General features: G+C 46.8%; 1 protein-coding gene across 1 annotated transcript in view; it reads left to right on the forward strand.

Annotated features, from left to right (window-relative positions):
• Positions 1-15,362, forward strand: part of BRI3BP (BRI3 binding protein) — a 39,934-nt gene extending 24,572 nt beyond the window's left edge. The window contains exon 3 of the mRNA XM_016924609.4: positions 9,175-15,362. Coding sequence (XP_016780098.3) covers positions 9,175-9,614 — 440 coding nt within the window. The 3' untranslated portion in view covers positions 9,615-15,362. The remainder of the gene's footprint in view (positions 1-9,174) is intronic.
• The last annotated feature ends 4,627 nt before the right edge of the window (positions 15,363-19,989 follow it).

Genomic DNA, 19,989 nt, shown 5'->3' on the forward strand with positions numbered 1-19,989 from the left:
ACAAAGAATCAGAGGCGTCAGCATAGCCAGAGGACACTGTGCACCTGGCAGCCCCCTGGGGCCACTCATGGCCCCTCCAGGGACTTGGCAGAGTTAACGCACCCTCCCCCAGATGCAGCCACCGCGTGCAATCCTCTTAGCTTCCGTATCCACCACCTGCCCGGATTGTCAAACTCTCTGTGTTTTCGTCGCCACCCATTGAACCCTGGAGAAACAAACCTGATTGCAGAAAATCGCACGCAGCTTGGAATGAAAAACTACAGAGTAGGAACAGCCTCCTAATCATATGGAAGAAGCCCAGAATAGAGGCATCGGCAGCGGATCCACGAGCCCTGAATGCCTGCATTCATCAGGGGAGCAGCTGGCGCGTTCCGGAGGCGAAACGAGCTTGCTTCCGTGTCGAAGCTTTTCTAGTTCTGTTTGATGCGTAAGCTTCAAGGCATCCGAAGGCCTTTGGAATTCGTGTCTTATGCGTAGAAGTTTGAGTGCAAAATGCTTTACAGGAAGTCATACACCAACGTTGGATATTCTGGTAAAAAAGGTTTCTGTGAGCACAATTCTATAATTTCTTTCTTCAGTGCTTTTTTTTTTAGAGTCCGGTTAAAATGGGAACTCTGTAGCCCCGAATGGTCTAATAGCAAAAAAATGTGAGCCCCCTAGGTGATGTGAAGTTTTCTAGTAACCATGTCAAAAGAGTAAAAAGAAATGGTGAAATTAATTTTTCTTCCTTTTTTGGGGGGGGGGCGGGGTGGTGGGGAGTGGGGGGTAGGAGGGATGAAGTCTCACTCTGTTGCCCAAGCTGGAGTGCAGTGGCACTATCTCGGCTCACTGCAACCTCTGCCTCCTGGGTTCAAGTGATTCTCCTGCCCCAGCCTCCCAAGTAGCTGGGATTACAGGCATGTGCCACCACACCCGGCTAATTTTTTTGTATTTTTAGTAGAGACAGGGTTTCACTATGTTGGCCAGGCTGGTCCTGAGCTCCTGACCTCGTGATCCGCCCGCCTCAGCCTCCCAAAGTGCTGGGATTACGAGCATGAGCCACTGCGCCCAGCCTTTTTTTGTTTTTTGTTTTTTTTTTTTGAGACAGAGTCTTGCTCTGTTGCCCAGGCTGGAGTGCAGTGGTACAATCCCAGCTCACTGCAGCCTCCACCACCCCAGGCTCAGGTGATCCTCCCACCTCAGCTTCCCAACTAGCTGGGACCACAGGTGTGCGCCACCACGTCTGGCTATTTGTATTATTATTATTATTTTGAGACGGAGTATTGCTCTGTCGCCCAGGCTAGAATGCAGTGGCCGATCTCGTCTCACCACTGCAACCTCCACCTCCCGGGTTCAAGCAATTCTCGTGCCTCAGTCTCCCGAGTAGCTGGGATTACAGGCACCTGCCACCATGCCTGGCTAATTTTTGTATTTTTTTAGTAGAGATGGGGTTTCACCATCTTGGCCAGGGTATTCTCGAACTCCTGACCTCATGATCCACCTGCCTCGGCCTCCCAAAGTGCTAGGATTACAGGCGTGAGCCACCGTGCCCCGCCTAATGTTTGTATTTTTTATAGAGATGGGGTTTTGCCATGTTGCCCAGGGTGGTCTCGAACTCCTGAGCTCCAGTGATCTGCCTGCCTTGGCCTCCCAGAGTGCTGGGATTACAGGCATGTGCCACCATGCCCAGGTGAAATTAATTTTAATAAGATATTTTAGTTAACCCAACATATTAAAAACAACTTATAATTAATAGAAAATTATCAGGTGTCTCACATTTTTTTGGGTAACTAAGGCCTTTGAGACAGTCTCTATTTGACACTTAGAGCGCACATCAGTTCTGACTTGTCACATTTCAAGGGCTCAGCACACGATAGATGGCACAGCCTTTGTCCCCATTCTAGATCTGCTGGCACAGAGCATGTGTCCAGGAGTTGGAAGGATGGCTTAGAAGGATGGATTTAAGGCTCATGTCTTCGTCGTGTTGCTTACTCCTCTGAAGCTGCTGAGGCCACTTCCAACAAAGTTTCCAGTAAACTGGGGAAAATAGGAATCGTGCTTCAGTGATGCGTCGGCACAGGGCAGGGGTTGTGTGGCTCCGGAAACTGGATCCCCTGGTTCCAAATCCCAGCTCTGCCCTGTCCTAGCTGTGGGACCCTGGGCAAGGAGTCCTTGTGTGGAAAATGCTGTTTACCCTATCAGCGAGTCATGAGGACTGGATGACTGTGTGTGTAGGGTGGTGGGATGGCGCCCAGCCCATGGTCGGTATTCAGTAAACACTCGGGGGCTTACAAAGGGGCCCTCCTTCAAAATGTACATCACTGTGCAGTTCTGGGACCTGCCAATCTCACTTCTCCACACTGAGGGGCGGCTGGCCAGCTGCACCCAGAGCCAGCTTCCCCTGCTGCAGCCATCAGGACTTGACGGGTGTGCAGGTGTAAACCTGACCCACGCTGAGGAACAAGTTGGCCACCAAAACATTCACTTTGCTTGAACAGTGCCTGTTAGGAGTTGAATTGTGTCCCCCCGTATTCATCTGTTTTATCTGTCGAAGTCCTAACCCCCAGAGCCTCAGAATGGGGTGCTATTTGGAGATGGGGTCATTGTGGGTGTCATTTGTTAAGATGAGGTCATAGTGGAGTAGGGTGAGTCCCAAATCCAATGTGACCGGTGTCCTTATACGAAGGGGAAATTTAGACACAGACACACGTAGGGAGAAGGCCACGTGAAGGCAGAGTAAGAGAGAGGAGTGTGTCTGGCAGTCACGGAGCGCCAAGGATCACCAGCAACCCGCAGACACTAGGAGAGGCCCGGGCAGATTCACCCTCGAGCCTCTGGAGCCAGCCCTCCTGCTGACACGTTGTTCACAGACTTCCAGCCTCCAAACAAACTGAGAGAATAAACTTCTGTTCTTTTTTTTTTTTTCCTTTCCTTTTCTTGAGATGGAGTCTTGCCCTGTTGCCCAGGCTGAAGTGCAGTGGCGCTATCTCGGCTCACTGCAGCCTCCGCCTCCTGAGTTCAAGCGATTCTAGTACCTCAGCCTCCCGAGTGGCTGAGATTACAGGCACATGCCACCAAATCTGGCTATTTCTGTTTTTGTTTTTGTTTTTGTTTTTTTGAGACAGAATGTTGCTCTGTTGCCCAGGTTGGAGAGCAATGCCGCAATCTTGGCTCACTGCAACCTCCGCCTCCCGGGTTCAAGCGATTCTCCTGCCTCAGCCTCCTGAGTAGCTGGAATTACAGGCACCCACTACCATGCCTGGCTAATTTTTATATTTCAGTAGAGACGGTATTTCACCATGTTGGCCAGGCTGGTCTCGAACTCCTGATCTCAGGTGATCCACCTGCGTTGGCCTCCCAAAGTGTTGGGATTACAGACATGAGCCACTGCGCCCGGCCTTCTACTCCTTTTTAGCTACTTGGCCATGGCAGCGCTAGGGAAGTCAGATGGTGCCCCTTTGCTGTCAGAACGTGCAGGGCCACTCGTGTTTTCTTTAGGATTTTCAGGGCCTCAGGGAGTGACGTTGCTTTGGACCACCTTGGTTTAAAGGACAGCTTTCACTGAAGTCACCGAGGGGTGGAAGGCAGGGGTGGCATTCTCGTCTCTGGGCATCTTTCCTGGCTGATCACTATCTTGGCCCCTTGACGACACGATGCTTCTCAAAGTATGCTCAGAGGAACCCCAGGAGGTCCCTGAGACCCTTTTGGTTAGGAGGGGTGACTGTGAGTTCCTCTCTTCTCCAGTAACATGTCTCTGAGGTCAGGGATTCAGTACGTACTTTAATACTTCCATATATATTGATGCCACGTTAAGATGATGACATTTTAGATAGATTGGATTAAACAAAATATCTTATTAACATTAATTCCACCTTTTTTTTTTTTTTTGCCTTTTTTGCTGTGAGTACTTGAAAATTTTCAGTGACAAACATGACTCACATTTGTGGCTGGTGTTCTGTTCCTCTGAATTCAAAACCAGATTTGGGGGCCAGGTCTCCTCTAAATAGCTAGATAGGAAAGAGACTGGCAAACATTCAAAGCACTGCCACTGTTCTCAGAGTGATTTGTTCTGCTTTAGAAACAGTTGCTTTTCGTGAAAAATATTTTGTGTTAACCTATTGTCTTGGTCAGTTCAGGCTGCTATAACAAAATTCCATAGACTGTGTGGCTTATCAACAACAGACTTTTTTTTTTTTTTTTTTTTGAGATGGAGTCGCTCTCTGTTGCCCAGGCTGGAGTGCAGTGGTGCAACCTCAGCATCCTGAGTAGCTGGGATTACAGGCATGCACCACTATGCCCGGCTAATTTTGTATTTTTTTTAATAGAGACGAGGTTTCGCCATATTGGTCAGGCTGGTCTCGAACTCCTGACTTCAGATGATCTGCCCACCTTGGCCTCCCAAAGAGCTGGGATTACAGGCATGAGCCACTGTGCCTGGCCTAACGGACATTTTCATTTCTTACGGTTTGGAGGCAGGAAGTCCAAAATGAAGGCACTGGCAGATGCAGGCCGTGGGGAGAGCCCTTTCTTGTAGACGATGCCTCACTGTGTCTCACGTGAAGGAACAAGGCAGTTCTCTGGGACCTCTTTATAAGGGCACTAAACCCATTCATGGGGGCTCCACCCCTACGACCTGATCACCTCCCCGGGACCCCACCTCCTAAGACCATCACTTTTGGGGTTAGGATTTCAACATAGGAATTTTGTGGAGGACACAAACACTCAAAGCCTAGCATCTGTAATGGGTTGTTATTTGAAAATGAGTTAATGATAGCAATGTTTTTAAATTATTAACAATGGCTGGACACAGTGGCTCATCTGGTAATCCCAGCACTTTGGGAGGTTGAGGCAGATGGATTGCTTAAGCCCAGGAGTTTGAGACCATCCTTGGCAACACAGTGAGACCCTGTATCTACAAAAAATCAAAACATTAGCTTGGTGGTGCATGCTTGTAGTCTCAGCTACTTGGGAGGCTGAGGTGAGAGGATCGCTTGAGCCCAGGAGGTAGAGGTTGCAATGAGCTAAGATCATGCTACTGAAGTCTAGCCTGGGCTACAGAGCAAGACTCTGTCTCAAATAAATAAATAAATAATAAAATTTAAAAGATAATTAACAACTAATTAAAAACTACCTAATTTTCTGCTATGGAAAATATATCAGTTAGGTAGAACCCACATAAACAAAAGCTCTGGGGACGCTTCAGTAATATTGAAGAGTGCAAATGGTCTTGAGACTGAGAGGTTTGGGAAACACTGGTTTAGCCTCCAGTCTGCATGGGACAGGTGTGAAAGTCAGCTCCCAAGTCAACCACATTTAGTCAAAATGCTCACGATGCCTCAGGAAGGCACAGTGTAGCAAACACACTCTGGCTTCTGGGGAGTCCTGGTGACCCCAAGCCTTTAGTCCCAGAGATGGCTGCTGTTTACAGTGTTGGACTCTAGACACCGGCCAGCTGTGCGGAGTCTGATCATTTTGGGGAACTATGAGATGTTCACACCGTAGGTGTCGTTATTGACCGGAGGAGCTCCGGGGTTGAGGCTTCCCATCTCAGGCCTGCTCTGGATTTGCGCTTGCCCACTCCAGATCGTTGTGTCACACTTTGGTCCTCTTTGGCTGGGCGTGGTGCCTCACACCTATAATCCCAGCACTTAGGGAAGCCAAGGCAGGCAGGTTGCTTGAGCTCAGGAGTTCGAGACCAGCCTGGGCAACAAAGCGAGATCCTATCTGTATTCGCTGGTTTCCACACTGCTATAAAGAACTACCTGAGGCTGTGTAATTTATAAATAAAAGAGATTTAATTGACTCACAGTTCCACATGGCTGGGGAGGCCTCAGGAAACTTGTAATCATGGCGGAAGGCAAAGGGGAAGCAAGGCACGTCTTACATGGTGGCAGGAGAGAGGAAGCAAGAGCGAGGGGTAAACTGCCAAACACTTTTAAACCATCAGATCTCGTGAGACTCACTCACTTTCATGAGAATAGCATGGAGGAAACCACCCCCACGATCCAATCACCTCCTACCAGGTCCCTCCCCGGACACGTGGGGATTACAATTTGAAATTAGATTTGGGTGAGAACACAGAACCAAACCACTTCACTGTCTCTACAAAAAAATACAAAAATTAGCCAGCTGTGGTGGCGCATGCCTATAGTCCTAGCTACTCAGGAGTCTGAGGTGGGAGGATCGCTTGAGCCCAAAAGGTCAAGGCTGCAGTGAGCCGAGATCACACCATCACACTCCAGCCTGGGTGACAGAAAAAGACCCTGTCTTAAAAAAAAAAAAAAAAAAAAAAAAAAAAAGGCCACAGATTCTTGGGCCCACCCAGGACCTACTGAATCAGATGTCCTGGGGGGTGGGGCCCAGCAACCTGTTTTCCTAAGCCCTCCAGGGGATTCCTGGAGGAATCACACAAGTTTGAGAACTGCTTGTGTGAGAAGGCTTAGGATATAACTCTCCTTGAACTCATTAAACCACACTGTCAGGAAACAAACAATTACAGCATGTGGGACCTCCTGCAAGAAAACCATCCTGGAAAAATTAGACTTCAGAATTTCAGTGTTTCTAAAATGTCATGGGTCTCTTCTCAATTAATGGAGACTAAAGTGATGGCAAATGCTGAACGTGAACTGTCGCTGGGTCCTGGTGAGGGTTGGGAGGAAACAGCTATTCCTGGATAACTGAGAAATTCAAGTGATGTTATATGGAATTGTTAATTTATTATTTATTTATTTATTTATTTATTTTTTGAGACAGAGCCTCACTGTGTCTCAGGTTGGAGTGCAGTGGCGCCATCGGCTCACTGCAACCTCTGCCTCCCTGGGTTCAAGCGATTCTCGTGCCTCAGCCTCCCAAGTAGCTCGGATTACAGGTGTGTGCCACCACGCCCAGCTAATTTTTATATTTTTAGTAGAGATGGGGTTTCACCATGTTGGCCAGGCTGGTCTCAAACTCCTGATCTCAGGTGATCCACCCACCTTGGCCTCCCAAATGCTGGCATGAGCCACCGCACCCAGCCTGGAATTGTTAATATTCTTAGAATGATGATAGTATCATGGTTTTGAGGTGAATGATGTCTTTATTCTTAGATGTATGATGAAGTATGATGTGTACATCTTTCAAATGGATTAATCTAAAAAGTATGTAAATGGAGAATGCAACATTCAGAATTTTTAATAATTGTTCAGTCTAGTTGGTTTCAAAAGGAATATTCTACTGTTCTTTTAACTTTTTTGTTTGAATTTCTTCAAGTCAGGCACACAGAAGATGCTACTCTTACATTCCACTGCATTCTTGAGATGGAACTTCGTGTGTGGGTACCAGTTAGGATCAGGTTTGGCTGAAACAGAAATCCAACATAACATTGGCTTAACCAAGATGGACACCTATTTCCCTCTTATATGCAAGTTCTCAGGGAGGTGGTGAGGCAGGTTTGATGGCTCTGATGCATGTGGTGCTCTGGACCAAAGCACCTTCCATTTTATTGTTCCTCCATGAGTGCCTTCCCTGACCTCATGTTCCAAAATGGCTGCTCCAGTTCCAGCCATTGTATCCATGTTCCAGCAGGCAGAAGAGGTAAAGGACACATTCCTGCTACTTTTAGGGAAAACATGGCCAAAGCTTAGTTACGTAGCTGCAAGAGAGGCTAGGAAATGCTTTAATCCTAGGTAGTCGTGTGCCCAGCCTGAAGGTGGGCATTTGTTACTATGGTAATTGAAGGACAATTTGCAGGCTATGCCCCACTTCCAGAGGTGTTTTAGTAAAAGGTGAAAGTTGTTTTTTGAGACAAAGTCTTACTCTGTCACACAGGCTGGAGTGCAGTGGCACATTATGGCTCACTGCAGCCTCTACCTCCCAGCCTCAAGTGATCCTCCCACCTCAGCCTCCTGAGTAGCTGGGACTACAGGTGTGTGCTACCACACCTGTCTAATTTTTTTAAAATTTGTGTTCTCTAGAGATTGGGTCTGTATTAGTCTATTTTCACACTGCTATCAAAACATACCCGAGGCCAGGCGCAGTGGCTCACACTTGTAATCCCAGCACTTTGGGAGGCTGAGGAGGTGGATCACTTGAGGACACTAGTTCAAGACCAGCCTGGCCAACATGGTGAAACCTCATCTCTACTAAAATACAAAGATCAGCTGGGTGTGGTGGCATGTGCCTATAATCCCAGCTACTTGGGAGACTGTGGCAGGAGAATTGCTTGAACCTGGGATGCAGAGGTTGCAACGAGCCAAGATTGTGCCACTGCACTCCAACCTCAAAAACACAAACAAAAAACCCAAAAAACCTGAGACTGGGTAATGTATAAATAAAAGAGGTTTAATTGACTCACAGTTCTGCATGGCTCAGGAAACTTATCATGGCAGAAGGCAAAGGAGAAGCAAGCACCTTCTTCACAAGGCAGCAGGAGAGAAAGAGAGAGCAAAGGGGGCAGCTGCCAAACATTTAAACCATCAGATCTCATGAGACCCCCCCCCTCCACTGTCACAAGAACAGCATGGGGAAACCACCCCCATGATCCAATCACCCCCCACGAGGTTCCTTCCTCCACACGTGAGGATTACAATTCAAGATGAGATTTGTGTGGGAGCACAGAGCCAGTCCATATCAGGGTCTCACTATGTTGCCCAGGCTAAAGGTGAAAGATGTATATGATTTGAAGAGAAACCAGTGTATGGAGAGGTTTTTAAAACTCAACATGGCAGGTCGTCTTAAAGGGCTTCCCTGGCTGGGCATGGTGGCTCATGCCTGTAATCCCAGCACTTTGGGAGGCCGAGGCAGGTGGATCACCTGAGGTCAGGAGTTCGAGACCAGCCTGATTAACATGGAGAAACCCCGTCTCTACTAAAGATACAAAATTAGCCGGGTGTGGTGGCTCATGCCTGTAATCCCAGCTACTCCGGAGGCTGAGACAGGAGAATTGCTTGAACCCAGGAGGCGGAGGTTGTGGTGAACCGAGATCACACCATTGCACTCCAGCCTGGGCAACAGAGCAAGACTCCATCTCAAAAAAGGCTTCCTTGTGTGTCCTCAAGGAGCAAAGTGTGACTATTCACAGAGGAACTTCCTTGAGTTCCTTGGGTTGTTGCAAAGGCCTTTTAAGCCCCACAGGCCAGCTCAGCTATCCAATTCTAGCTTGTTAAGAAACCCCTGGCCCCTGTGTAACGAGCCCTGTTCCTCTTTTCTGTCCCGCAGTCTCCAACCTGTCCCAGTATTTCAGCCCAGCCTCGGTGTCCAGCAGCCCGGCCCGCGCGCTCCTGCTGGTCGGCGTCGTCCTCCTGGCCTACTGGTTCTTGTCCCTGACCCTGGGCTTCACTTTCAGCGTCCTGCACGTGGTGTTCGGCCGCTTCTTCTGGATCGTGCGGGTCGTCCTGTTTTCCATGTCCTGCGTGTACATCCTGCACAAGTACGAGGGCGAGCCGGAGAACGCGGTGCTGCCGCTGTGCTTCGTGGTGGCCGTCTACTTCATGACCGGGCCCATGGGCTTCTACTGGCGAAGCAGTCCCAGCGGCCCCAGCAACCCCAGCAACCCCAGCGTGGAGGAGAAGCTGGAGCACCTGGAGAAGCAGGTCAGACTGCTCAACATCCGTCTCAACCGGGTGCTCGAGAGCCTGGACCGCTCCAAGGACAAGTGAAGGTCAGCCGGCCGGGCGGGTCCACAGTTACCAGCACGCTGTCTCAGAAAACGAAAACGGAGGAAAAAAACCCCAAACCCCAAACAATCTTAATAAACACGACTGAGCAAGAAAGTGGCACTGTGTAAGGCTATTTCCACCCACCCGGCAGCTCTTAGGACACATTCCCAGAAGAGCGGAAAGATCATTGACGTGGAACTACACACGAAGTGTAATTAGTGGGGGAAAAAATATTTTTTAAACAAAGGATATAACCATATTTAGTTGTACAGTAAGAGAAATTTATCTGTGCATAGAGCATAAAGTTAATTTTTTCAAGCATTTAAATACATCTTTTGTAAGGTTTTTTAATAAAGGCAGATTGAGTCAAGTTTATTAAAACTTTACATGGAGGGGAAGAATATGCTAATTTGACATTTGAGAAAAGTTTAAATGCGAGCGTTTGTTTTCGCAGCTTAGGGATTGGTGGGTGAGGTCTGTGTGCGTTATTTTCATGTTCCCAAACTGTGAGCTTTATTTCATGTTATTTTTGGTGGATGTTGACTTAGTTCATGAATGTTGTCACTTCTAAATGTGGACAGTTGGGCTGCAGGATGCAACTCAACCTCTTTTGGATCCTAGAGACCCCTGCCAGGCCCCCATCAGTCCTATTTTTAAATGAAGACATTGCCATTTCTAGAAGACCTGAGATTTTCTTCCCTCTGTGCTTCGATGTATTTTAACCTCAACATTTTGAAATGGAAAATGCAAGGAGGGGCCAAGAAATGTCCTGGGGATTTGATGCCAGGAAGTACCTGGTAAGGATTGGAGATTGCTCCAGAATCTACTGCATGTCCCAATTTGCAGTTTATTCACTAGGGCTATATACAAAAGCTATACCCTTGAGGGGTTTTTTGTTTGTTTTTGCTTTTGATTTCCTCAGGACCTTAGAGGGAAAACAAACAGTAGCAGCTAATATTCTCAAGTGTATTGCTGCTTAGAAAGATCCTCAGGAACAATTAGCAGCAATAAGCAAGCCTTTGAAAAGATCTGAATTCTTTTTCCTGAAATATTTACGATACACAGGTGCTTTTTATCTGAAATCTGTTGTGTCCTCCTTTTAGGCAGTCTCTGTGGGCAGAGAGTGGGACTTGCGAGGTGGACAGCTGTGGGGATCCTGGGCAAGGGAGTTTCAGAAGGTGTGGCTCAGGGGCTGGTAGAAACCCCCCTTTGCTAGGACTTGTTTTTTAAAAAAGGAAGCCCTAGGCCAGGCGCAGTGGCTGATGCCTGTAATCCCAGCGCTTTGGGAGGCCGAGGAGTATGGATCACCTGAGGTCAGGAGTTCAAGACCAGCCTGGCCAACATGGTGAAACCCCTGTCTCTACTAAAAATACAAAAATTAGTCAGGCATGGTGGTGTGTGCCTGTAGTCCAGCTACTCAGGAGGCTGAGGCAGGAGAATTGCTTGAACCTGGGAGGTGGAGGTTGCGGTGAGCCGAGATCACGCCACTGCACTCCAGCCTAGGCAACAGAGCAAGACTTCATCTTAAAAAAAAAAAAAAAAAGCCCAGCATTTTGCAGCTTTGAAGCTGCTGGGGATCACGACTGTCTCTGTGGCCCTTACCTGGCCACAGATGTACCCTGGCAACCCACTCACAGTGCCCTGCGTGCAGGTTTATAGATACCCCTGCCAGACCTGCTACAACCAAGACCTTATGGTCCAGGTCTCAGTTTGGAGAAGATTTAGCTGTCTACCACTTCTTGTGTAGTGTTCCTGTGAAGTTTTATTTTTGGTTGCAAGTATCTGGAAAACAGATGCAGATGTTTTTGTGGATGTTGTTGAGACTTTTGAGACTTCTGTTTCTAAGGTACACATGATGGGACCCAAACTCTCCTGGAGAGTTCCATTCACTTCCTGAAACGTGCACCTGTTTCAGGTGCATGTTTATTCAGTGTGCATGGATATTTAAGATTTGCTGGAGCAGGCTGGGCAGGGTGGCTCACCCCTGTAATCCCAACATTTTGGGAGGCCAAGGCAGGTGGATCACCTGAGGTCAGGAGTTTGAGACCAGCCTGGCCAACAGAGTGAAACCCCGTCTCTACTAAAAATACAAAAATTAGCCAGGCCTGGTGGTGGGCGCCTGTGATCCCAGCTACTTGGGAGGCTGAGGCTGGAGAATCGCTTGAACATGGGAGGCGGAGGTTGCAGTCAGCTGAGATCATACCACCACACTCTAGCCTCAGCAACAGAGTGAGACTCCGTCTCAAAAAAAATTATTTGCTGGATCGAATCTTTTTTTTTTTTTGAGATGGAGTTTCACTGTCAACCAGGCTGGAGTGCAGTGGCACCATCTCGGCTCACTGCAAGCTCCGCCTCCCGGGTTCACGCCATTCTCCTGCCTCAGCCTCCCAAGTAGCCGGGACTACAGGCGCCTACCACCATGCCCGGCTAATTTTTTATATTTTTAGTAGAGACGGGGTTTCACCGTGTTAGCCAGGATGGTCTCGATCTCCTGACCTCGTGATCCGCCCGCCTCGGCCTCCCAAAGTGCTGGGATTACAGGCGTGAGCCACCGCGCTGGGCCTGGATCAAATCTTTATCCATGCACATTGGAACACAGGATTACTGGGTTGAAATCATTCTAGTTTCGTCATTTAGATACTTGTAGATGAATCTATTTTAGCACAAGGTATGAATAACTCGGGAGGTCATCTCTATCTTCTTTCCTTTTGTGCATTTGGCTATACCACGTTTAGGTACTAAAACAGCTTTGCTTATGTTGGCCAGGGGAAAACATGGCATTCTGTGCGCAAAGCTAATGATCGCCAGCCCTGCCTTGGCCCCTCCCTTGTTTATGGTCATTGTAAGATGCCCGCATGTTAAGGCTTAAGCTGTCACTGGGCTGGGTGTAATACCTGCTTCATTCCTCCTCCCACCCTCTTACCCGAAACATGAAGGGCACTGTGCTCTATTGAGATCTCGATAAGATCATCATTTTAACTTGTATTCAACTGAGGGAGGTAACATGATATCTGGGTGCTGGTGGATTGAGACCTCAAGCATCAATTCAAAATTGCTGTCGAAAATATGCACTATTTTTTTTTTCCACTCTGGCTAAGTGTAGGCTCTGAAGCCAGTTTTATAGCTTGATACATTCTGGTGAAAGATGTCTTCATTTTTAATGAAAGAACCTACAGTTAGTAGGTGTCACCTCAGGGTAGAAATTCTGATAGAAATTCTGATTATTTGAAACTCTAATAGAAATCTTAGATGCTAGATTTGAAGAAAACCTGGGTTTTATTGCATAGATTTCACCTTTTCTGGGGCACATCTTACCCCAAAATAATTGGGGATTTTTTGGTTCCTTCTCCATTCCATGGAAGCTTGTAGGGTATTGGGATTGGGCCTCCCCTCGCCACCCGCCACATGTCTTTGTTTTTTTCTCTCTTTTGTATGTGGAAAAATGTATTTTTGTACCATATCTCATACCTGGAGAGAAACCTTTTTTCTATCTTCAGGGCTGTAGAATATATTAGCGTAACACTTCACTGAATGTGATGTAAAAGCATTCTGATGAAAACTGGTTCTGTTATAATTAAGACTCAGTGTTTAAAATATCTTAATCAGTGTTAATTTCCCAGTGTTTCAGTATCACAGTAAATACTTGTTTTACTGAGAACAGAAAATAATCCAGAAAAGGAAAAGGACCAGCCCTCTCTAGATTGCTGGAATTGTATGGATGTGTTGGGGTTGGTTTAGTGATCTCTTCCTTGACACCCTAGCAAAGATGCTTTTGTGGAGTGCAAACCTTTCATAAATATACTTTCCAGGCTGGGTGCAGTGGCTCAAGCTTGTAATCCCAGCACTTTGGGAGGCCAAGGCGGGTGGATCACTTGCGGTCGGGAGTTCGAGACCAGCCTGGCCAACATAGTGAAATCCCGTCTCTACCAAAAAATACAAAAAAAAAAGCCAGGTGTGGTGGTGGGTTCCTGTAGTCCCAGCTACTCAGGAGGCTGAGGTGGGAGAATTGTATGAACCTGGGAGGCAGAGGTTGCAGTGAGCTGAGATCACACCGCTGTACTCCAGTTGAGGCGACAGAGTGAGACCCAGTCTCAAAAAAAAAAAAAAAGTGTGTGTGTATATATATATGTATATATATATATACACACACACACACTTTCCAATACCAGTCGGCATTACCCGCCCTTTGGTTTCTTTTGCTTTGGGTTTCAGCCCCCATATCATTTCTGGTAACAGAGCACAGCAATAGAATTTCTGGGAAGCAGACCTTGTGAATCGTGCCTGTGTCTTAATTCACAAAGGGGAAGTGAATGCCGTTGAAAGGTGTTTCATACACTTACCCCAGAAATGAGAGCCTGTCTCATGCAGGAGTCGGGAGGCAGCGATGTCAGGGAACTGGGACTATGTCTTTATGACTGTGATGGTGGTAACCAAGTGGGGTGGTCCCCTCTGGGGAGCTGAGTAAGAACACAAAGGTTCGGTTCAGTGATTAGGAAGACTATAATATGACTTTTTGCATGCCCGGGAGGGCTGCCTTGTAGAGAGGATGTGAGCAGCTTAGTCGCTCATCTGGCCCTGTGATTCAGCAGGCTTATGGAGCGTTAAGAATAACAGCTGTCAAATGGCCTAGACATGGTTAGTGCAATTTGTTGCTAGTGGAAATCCTGAATTGCTTCCTTTCTGTGATCACTGCTACTTCTTAAGATGCTTTTGATGAATGTCATCTGCCTTACAAGTTGACACCTGATAACTTCTCCCTGATGGGTTTCCGAACTGGCTGACTTAACCAAAAAGCCAGCTCTTGCCATCTATCTTGCATTAAAAGGAATTCCTGAGGCTCCTAAGGGGTCAGCTGCCCCACTCCTGACTTTTTTATTTTTAATGGTCTATACCTTCTGCAACATTTTTGTTTATGGCCATTTGAATAGTTGGACTTTGACTCCTCACTTGTGAATAATAGGAATATATTTTGCAGAATCTAACATAATACCCTTAAAATTCATACTGGACAACCATCAGTATGATGTATAGTATCTGGTGTAAACAAATTTTATTCAGCATATTAAATTATTCTGTGTTTTGCTTTTCCTTGATATGTAGGAGGTGCACCAGTACCAGTTTTTCTCTTGTGGTGGCTTAAAACGCTGATTGCCATTTGCATTGTCTATTGAAAAGCTGTGGCAGTGAGTGGTATTATTGACCATGTGTTCTCATGTCTTTTTGCAGATTTAAAGGTTTTATTGTAGTGTCCATTTAATATCTGCATGTATGTTTAATCTCTGAATACCATGTAATTAAACTGATTAACTTGTGATGGTGATGGTGATTAGCACACACTAAAAACCCAATGAAGCAATTGTCTCCCTCTTCTTAACTGGAAATCACACTTGTGAGGTATGGTATCCCTTATCAACAGTGGATTCATGATCGACTTCATATTTTGTGTATCTGGTTATAAATTTTGTATAGCATTTAATTTGGCACTTAATATAAATCCATTTGATTTGAATAGTGTGTGTGTGTACATGGTGTGTGTGTGTGTGCACTTTAGTTTCGTGAGCCTTGGGAAACTGATTCTACAAATATCTTATATAGAGATAAATGTATCAGGCATTTTTTTGCAAAGCGATATATACATTCCTCTTATTTATTAAATCACTGGCTTTGGTGTTATGTAGAGATATTTGTAGATCTCAGAACAGAATTAAAATATTGTGAAAATTACAGCTTAATAAATGTTTATTGTAATTTTGTTGTATGGACTTTTAAAATCTATCTCATCACTTCTAACCAAACATTTGTGGAGTTTCCCCGGTTTTGATGTGTAACCAGGATTCTATGGTTCTTTTTTTTTTTTTTTTTTTTTTTTTTTTTTTTTTTGAGACGGAGTCTCGCTCTGTCGCCCAGGCTGGAGTGCAGTGGCGCGATCTCGGCTCACTGCAAGCTCCGCCTCCCGGGTTCACGCCATTCTCCTGCCTCAGCCTCCCGAGTAGCTGGGACTACAGGCGCCCGCTACCACGCCCGGCTAATTTTTTTTTGTATTTTTAGTAGAGACGGGGTTTCACCGTGTTAGCCAGGATGGTCTCAATCTCCTGACCTCGTGATCCGCCCGCCTCGGCCTCCCAAAGTGCTGGGATTACAGGCGTGAGCCACCGCGCCCGGCCGATTCTATGGTTCTATTCCTCGATCTGAGAAGGGTCATAAAACCTTGAATTTATGTATTCAGTTGGAGGTAAGGTTGCAAGATAAAATACAGGATGCCCAGTTAAATTTGAATTTCAGATAAACAACCAGTAGTGTTTTAGTATAGTGTAGAAGTGTTGGTTGCTTATCTGAAATTCAAATGTAAGCAAGTTTCCTGTATTTTTAGTTGCCAAATCTGACAGTCCTAGCACAGTGATGCGTGCCTCTCCACCCCACCCCGCATACCCATGCTGCTTTCTCAGGTCCTAACAATCCTTTTCTTTCTTTTTTTTTCTTTTTTTTTTTTTTTTTTGAGATGGAGTCTCACCCAGGCTGGAGTGCAGTGGCGAGATCTCAGCTCACTGCTGCCTCCATCTCCTGGGCTCAAGCGAGCATGTCCGGCCAATTTTTGTATTTTTAGTAGAGATGGGGTTTCACCATGTTGGCCAGGCTGGTCTCCAACTCCTGACCTCAGTGATCCGCCCGTTTCGGCCTCCCAAAGTGCTGGGATAACAGGCGTGAGCCATCATGCCCAGCCCTAAAAATCCTATTCTTAGTAAACATTTAGGAACAAATGTAACAGGAGTATAATTTACCTTGACCAAGTATAATTACTCTTAACCCAAGAGTACTGCTGCTTTTTACGCAAAGACAATCTCACATAGGTCGATAAGGGGACAATTTGAGGCTAGTTATTGTGAAGTTATCTGGGGGCAGCCTGGGTGGCCTGTCACTGGGAAAGCAGGCAGGTGAGCGGGGGCGGTGAGGCACTAGAGGACGTGCAGTAGGTAGTAGTGACAGTAACAGCGTGGGGTGAGAAGGAAACCAGAATGAGGAGGGGCAGCTCATTTGAATAAAGTCAATACCTGCTATTAAAATAATCATTTTGGCCGGGTGCGGTGGCTCATGCCTGTAATCCCAGCACTTTGGGAGGCCGAGGCGGGCGGATCACGAGGTCAAGAGATCTAGACCATCCTGGCTAACATGGTGAAACCCCATCTCTACTAAGAATGCAATTAGCCGGGCGTGGTGGCAAGCGCTTGTAGTCTCAGCTACTCGGGAGGCTAAGGCAGGAGAATTGCTTGAACCCAGGAGGTGGAAGTTGCAGTGAGCTGAAATCGCGCCACTGCACTCCAGCCTGGGCGACAGAGTGAGACTCCGTCTGAAAAACAAACAAACAAAATTACTATTTTGTGGCCGGGTGCAGTGGCTCACGCCTGTCATCCCAGCACTTTGGGAGGCCAAGGCAGGTGAATCGCTCGAGTCCAGGAGTTCGAGACCAGCCTGGGCAACATAGTGAGAACTTGCCTCTACGAAAAGTAAATAAATTAGTTGGGTGCAGTGGCGCCTGCCTGTGCCTGCAGTCCCAGCTACTCGGGAGGCTGACGTGGGAGGATGGCTTGAGCCCAGGTGGTTGAGGCTGCAGTGAGCCATGATTGCACCACTGCATTCCAGCCTGGGGAACAGAGTGAGATCCTATCTCAAAAAATAATCATTTTGTAAGAATGCATTGAAAGCAACATTCGAATTAAACACCATAGGCCGAGGAGGAGGAGGGAGTGGGTTATCGGATGGGGATTAAGAGGAATGCCAAGTACAAGAGGAATGAGACTTCACAGGAGAAGTCACCGAGGGCAGTGTTCCTCGGACCTAGAGGGTGCCGGGAACCCTGCCCCAGCCTGACCAGCTACAGCCTCACCATCTCCCACTGCCCCTTCTGCCCGCTGCCAATCCCGCTGCAGCCCCAGAGCAGCTGGCGGCATTGCTACCAGCCCCTTTGCACCTATGAAGGAAAAATAGAATCTCGGGATCTCAAACTCATTATGCCAAGGGCAAAGTTAAGCTTGGGAACTGAGTCACAAAACAAACAAACAAAAAAAACAAACACAAACTTCCTTCCTTTGCTTCCCAAACAGATAGCTGCCTACTTTATCTTGTGTAAAATGTAGATTTGGGCTGGGTGTAGTGTCTCAAGCCTGTAATCTCAGCACTTTGGGAGGCTGAGGCAGAAGGATCACTTGAGCTCAGGAAGCAGAGGTTGCAGTGGGCCGAGATGGCGCCCCTGCACTCCAACCTGGGCGACGGAGTGAGACTCTGTCTCAGAAAAATAGATAAAAATGAATACATAAATATACATAAAATGTAGATTCATGAGTGCTCGTCAAAGCCGAGTGAGACTCAGCCCTGCCTCACTGCCTACCATTCCCCACATTTTTCTTCCATCCTTCCCCTCCTGCTTGCGCATTCCCCTTTAAATATTTAAGTCCTCAGAACCCTTTTTGGAAACAGCACAGGCCACAGATCCTACTGTGACTTATGTTTCTTTTCCTTGGGCCCGGCGTCAACCTTGACAAAATAAGCCACTAATCCATTGAGACCTGCCCCTGTCACTTTTTGGTTTACACTCCTATTTCTAACCAAGGCCCCCTGTACTGTTTTGTTTTTCTGGTTTTTTTTTTTTTTTTTTTTGAAACAGAGTCTCATTCTGTCACCCAGGCTAGTGTGCAGTGGTGAGATCTCGCCTCACTGCAACCTCCATCTCCACGGTTCAAGCAATCCTCCCACCTCAGCCTCCCTAGTAGTTGAGATTACAGGCGCACACCACCACACCCAGCTAATTTTTGTATTTTTTAGTAGAGATGGGGTTTCACAATGTTGGCCAGGCTGGTCTTGAACCCCTGACCTCAAATGATCTGCCTGCCTCGGCCTCCCAAAGTGTTGGGATTACAGGCGTGAGCCACCGCCCAGGCTGTTTTTGTTTTGTTTTGGTTTGAGGCGGAGTTTCACTCTTGTTGCCCAGGCTGGAGTGCAATGGCACAATCTCAGCTCACCGCAACCTCCGCTTCCTGGGTTCAAGCAATTCTACCGCCTCAGCCTCCCAAGTAGCTGGGATTTCAGGCATGTGCCACCACACCCGGCTAATTTTGTATTTTTAGTAGAGATGGGGTTTCTCCATGTTGGTCAGGCTGTTCTCGAACTACCGACCTCAGGTGATCTGCCCGCCTCGGCTTCCCGAAGTGTTGGGATTACAGACGTGAGCCACTGCACCCAGCCCCTTTTTTTAAAAAAAGAAAAACAAAAAAAACCAGCTTTATCAATGTAAAATTGACATACAATAAACTGCACATGTTTGAATGTAACTTGGATAACGTTTGATATATGCGAACACCATGGACATCAAACTTGCCACAATCAAAATAGCAAACATGTCCATCACCTCAGGGCCCTTTGGGGTCCCTCTCACTGCTCTCCATCCCCAGGCAACCTTTGAGCTGTTCTCTGTCACTAGACATTAGTTTTTTTTTTTTTTTTTTTTTGGGCTGGGGATGGAGTCTCACTCTGTCGCCCAGGCTGGAGTGCAGTGGCGCAATCTTGGCTCAGTGCAACCTCTGCCTCCCAGGTTCAAGCAATTCTCCTGCCTCAGCCTCCCAAGTAGCTGGGACTACAGGCACCTGCCACCACGCCCAGCTAATTTTCGTATTTTTAGTAGAGATGGGGTTTCACCATATTGGCCAGACTAGTCTCGAACTCCTGACCTTGTATTCTGCCCACCTTGGCCTCCCAAAGTGTTGGGATTACAGGCGTGAGCCACCGCGCCCGGCCCTAGTTTGCATTTTCTAGCATTTTATGTAAATGGGATGAAACAGCATGTGTCTCCCCATGCCCACCCCCCAGCTTCTTTCACTTAATATAATTATTTTGAAATGCATCCCAGTTGTTGCCCTTATCAATAGTTCACTCTTTTTCATTGCTGCGTAGTATTCCATTGTATGGATGTACCACAATTTGCTTATCCATTCACCTGTTGATGGACTTTTTGGTTGTTTCCTATTTGGGGCTATTACAAATAAAGCGACTATGAACACTTATGTATAGGACTTTGTATGAACATACTTTTCACTTCTCCCAGGTAAATACTTAGGACCAGAATGGCTGGATTATATTGAGGGTATAGGTTTAACTTTTTAAGACATTGTTTTCCAAAGTGGTTGTAGCATTTTACATTCCTACCCACTGTGTGTGAGAATTCCAGTTCCTCCATAGCCTCACCGACAGTTGGTATGATCAGCTGTTTTCACCCAAAACATTCACTTACTAATAGGTATTGTGTTTTTTTTTTGTTTGTTTGTTTTTGTTTTTTTTTTTTTTTTTTGAGGCAGGATCTTGCTTTGTTGCCCAGGCTGGAGTGCAG

Source organism: Pan troglodytes, chromosome 10 (assembly GCF_028858775.2).
Source record: "Pan troglodytes isolate AG18354 chromosome 10, NHGRI_mPanTro3-v2.0_pri, whole genome shotgun sequence".
NCBI classification, from domain to species: Eukaryota; Metazoa; Chordata; class Mammalia; order Primates; family Hominidae; genus Pan; species Pan troglodytes.